The sequence below is a fragment of the Papilio polytes genome, unplaced genomic scaffold, assembly GCF_000836215.1.
Source record: "Papilio polytes unplaced genomic scaffold, Ppol_1.0 DF824191.1, whole genome shotgun sequence".
NCBI lineage: Eukaryota > Metazoa > Arthropoda > Insecta > Lepidoptera > Papilionidae > Papilio > Papilio polytes.
This window is the reverse complement of record NW_013525013.1, coordinates 1,888,813-1,891,101: the sequence shown is the minus strand read 5'-3', so window position 1 is coordinate 1,891,101 and position 2,289 is coordinate 1,888,813. Positions and strand designations below refer to the sequence as shown.

General features: G+C 31.6%; 1 protein-coding gene across 1 annotated transcript in view; it reads left to right on the top strand.

Moving 5' to 3' along the window:
* Positions 1-1,647, top strand: part of LOC106110710 (ATPase family AAA domain-containing protein 2-like) — a 17,437-nt gene extending 15,790 nt beyond the window's left edge. The window contains 3 exon segments of the mRNA XM_013292607.1: positions 1-42; positions 707-786; positions 1,229-1,647. The exon segment at positions 1-42 is cut by the window's left edge and continues 110 nt beyond it. Coding sequence (XP_013148061.1) covers positions 1-42; positions 707-786; positions 1,229-1,443 — 337 coding nt within the window. The 3' untranslated portion in view covers positions 1,444-1,647.
* Positions 1,648-2,289: the final 642 nt, after the last annotated feature.

The window sequence follows — 2,289 nt, the reverse complement described above, 5'->3', positions numbered from 1 at the left end:
TGACGACACCCTGCTCGCTGGCAATATGCATACTGAAGACAGGTAAAGATAACAGGATTATCCATTAAATGCATAATGACGCATTTATACACCAGTCTTTTCTTCCTTACGCAATAGATTATTTTGAAAATTGAATTTTTTAATTTATTTTTTCCTGAATCTATGTTCAATTTACTACCCGTTTTAATTTATGGTATTTAAAATTAAAAAATCATTCATTTAAGGGTTAAAATAGATAAAAAAAAATTAAAACAAGTCCAACAGGGGCGAAGTTATGCCGTAAGTAAGTCCGTCAAAAAAATATTAGGAAGCATGATGTTTGTTAGAGTTTGTAGCCTAAACGGCTAAACTGATTTCGATGAAATTTGGTACATATATAGAGGATAGTCTAGAAGAATAAATAGGCTACTCATTTTAGTTTTTTTAATACCACGCAAACGGAGTCGCGGGCGAAAGTTAGGATCAAATAAAGTTTTTATGAACGCAAATATGACCTTTAGGGCCGTAGAGTACTCTTGTTCCCAACGTGTTTAAATGCCAGACACTCTATGAACGAATTTTTTACTTTTTTTTTAAAGTACATTTTTAATGGATAATTTTTATTAGACATGTACACGTTGATGTACGTAAATGCCACATCTAGGTTAATTTTGTAACACTATTATGCTTTGCTATATATTAATATGTTTTTCTAAATTAATTACAGTCCAACAAAACCGGGCGAAAAGACGCCGTCGAAGACGTCACCAAAGAAAAGAAATTCCGGACATGAGACTTCAAGTGGAGGTACAGTACAACTAAATTATTATAATTTTAACTCTTAATAGTAGAGAAAAAATAAAAAAGTATGGATGGAAGGATGTTCGGTATATCCAAAATTAGTGAATCTGGATAAAATTTATCTCCAAGGTTTGTTATTTTTTTTTTAATTCTGCGCAGACGAAGTCACAGACAGAATCCTGTATAATACAGTAGAAATTCGATAACTCAAACCTGGGTAACTTAAAAACTTCTATCACTTTAAAAAAATAATATGTTCCCTTCCCATCAGAGCCCAAAACCTCGACAACATAGACCCTTGATAACTTAAAACCTCTATAACAAAATATTTTGTGTTTCCCTTGGACTTTAACTTATCGAAGGTCTATATATAACTATATATTTAGTCTAGTTTTAGTATGCCTTTTGTAATGTTATATGTAAGTGATAAATAAATATTTCCTTTCAGATATGGATAAAGTACTGATAAACAAGACTGAATTAGATAACATTCTGTATAAGAACGCGAAGGTGTTACGTGGGATTGGTTTGAAGGCTCTCCTGGACTTGCACGCGCAGCTCGCGAAGGCAGTGGAAGCCTACGCTAACACATACGACCGAACTAAACTGCCAATAGAACTATACGCTATCGTAACGAGGTATTTGCAGTTCGCTAGGAAATGAACCAAAGAGCAAGCGATTCTAGCTCTTACTGCCGTCTGTCAAAAGTTCAAATTAGAATACGTCGATTGACATAAAATTTAGTTTAGTACCGAGTAATATTTATTTAACGTGTTTTTAAAACTCAGTCAAGACCAGGTACAAAATATAGCTTTTTTAATTTTTTTTACAGTTTTTTTGTTGGAATAAATGTTGAATTAAATATAACTGAGAAATTATAATTGATCTATCTAAACGTTTGTAAGGCTGTAATCACAGACTTATTAAAAACAGACATGTCATTATAAATTTAAACACAAACTTTTCAAATAAAATCTATAGAACCATAGACAATAAATGACATTTTTAACCAATAAAATGTAGAAGTATGATTTCACATTTTATTGTGTTTTAATAATTCCGCTTTTCGGGTTTTGACATTTAAATATGTTAGAGACAAAGCTTGTGTGTGTTTTAAGTTTCAGTAGGAAATGTGTTAAAACTTAGCAAGATCTGTGACATATTAATATTAAGAATATTCGTTAAACGCGGATATGTAGGTATTTATATAGAAACGGGATGTACGCTAAAAGAATTTTGTAATCTCTGCCTACTCCCTCAGTAATTGACATTTTTTTTGTGAAATGACCGAATTTAATTATGAAAATAAGTATTCAAGTTCCTTGTATAAAGACAGAACAAATATTCATTTTCCGTAATCTTTTCATATGAATTATAGTAACCGTGGGTTTCCACTGTCTGCTATTACTGTCTCATTTTTTTCATAGAGATTGAGAGAGAGCAATTCCCATGGTTGCCAACTTCAATTTTTTGGTTTTAATTCTGCATAACCAATAGATTGATCACAGA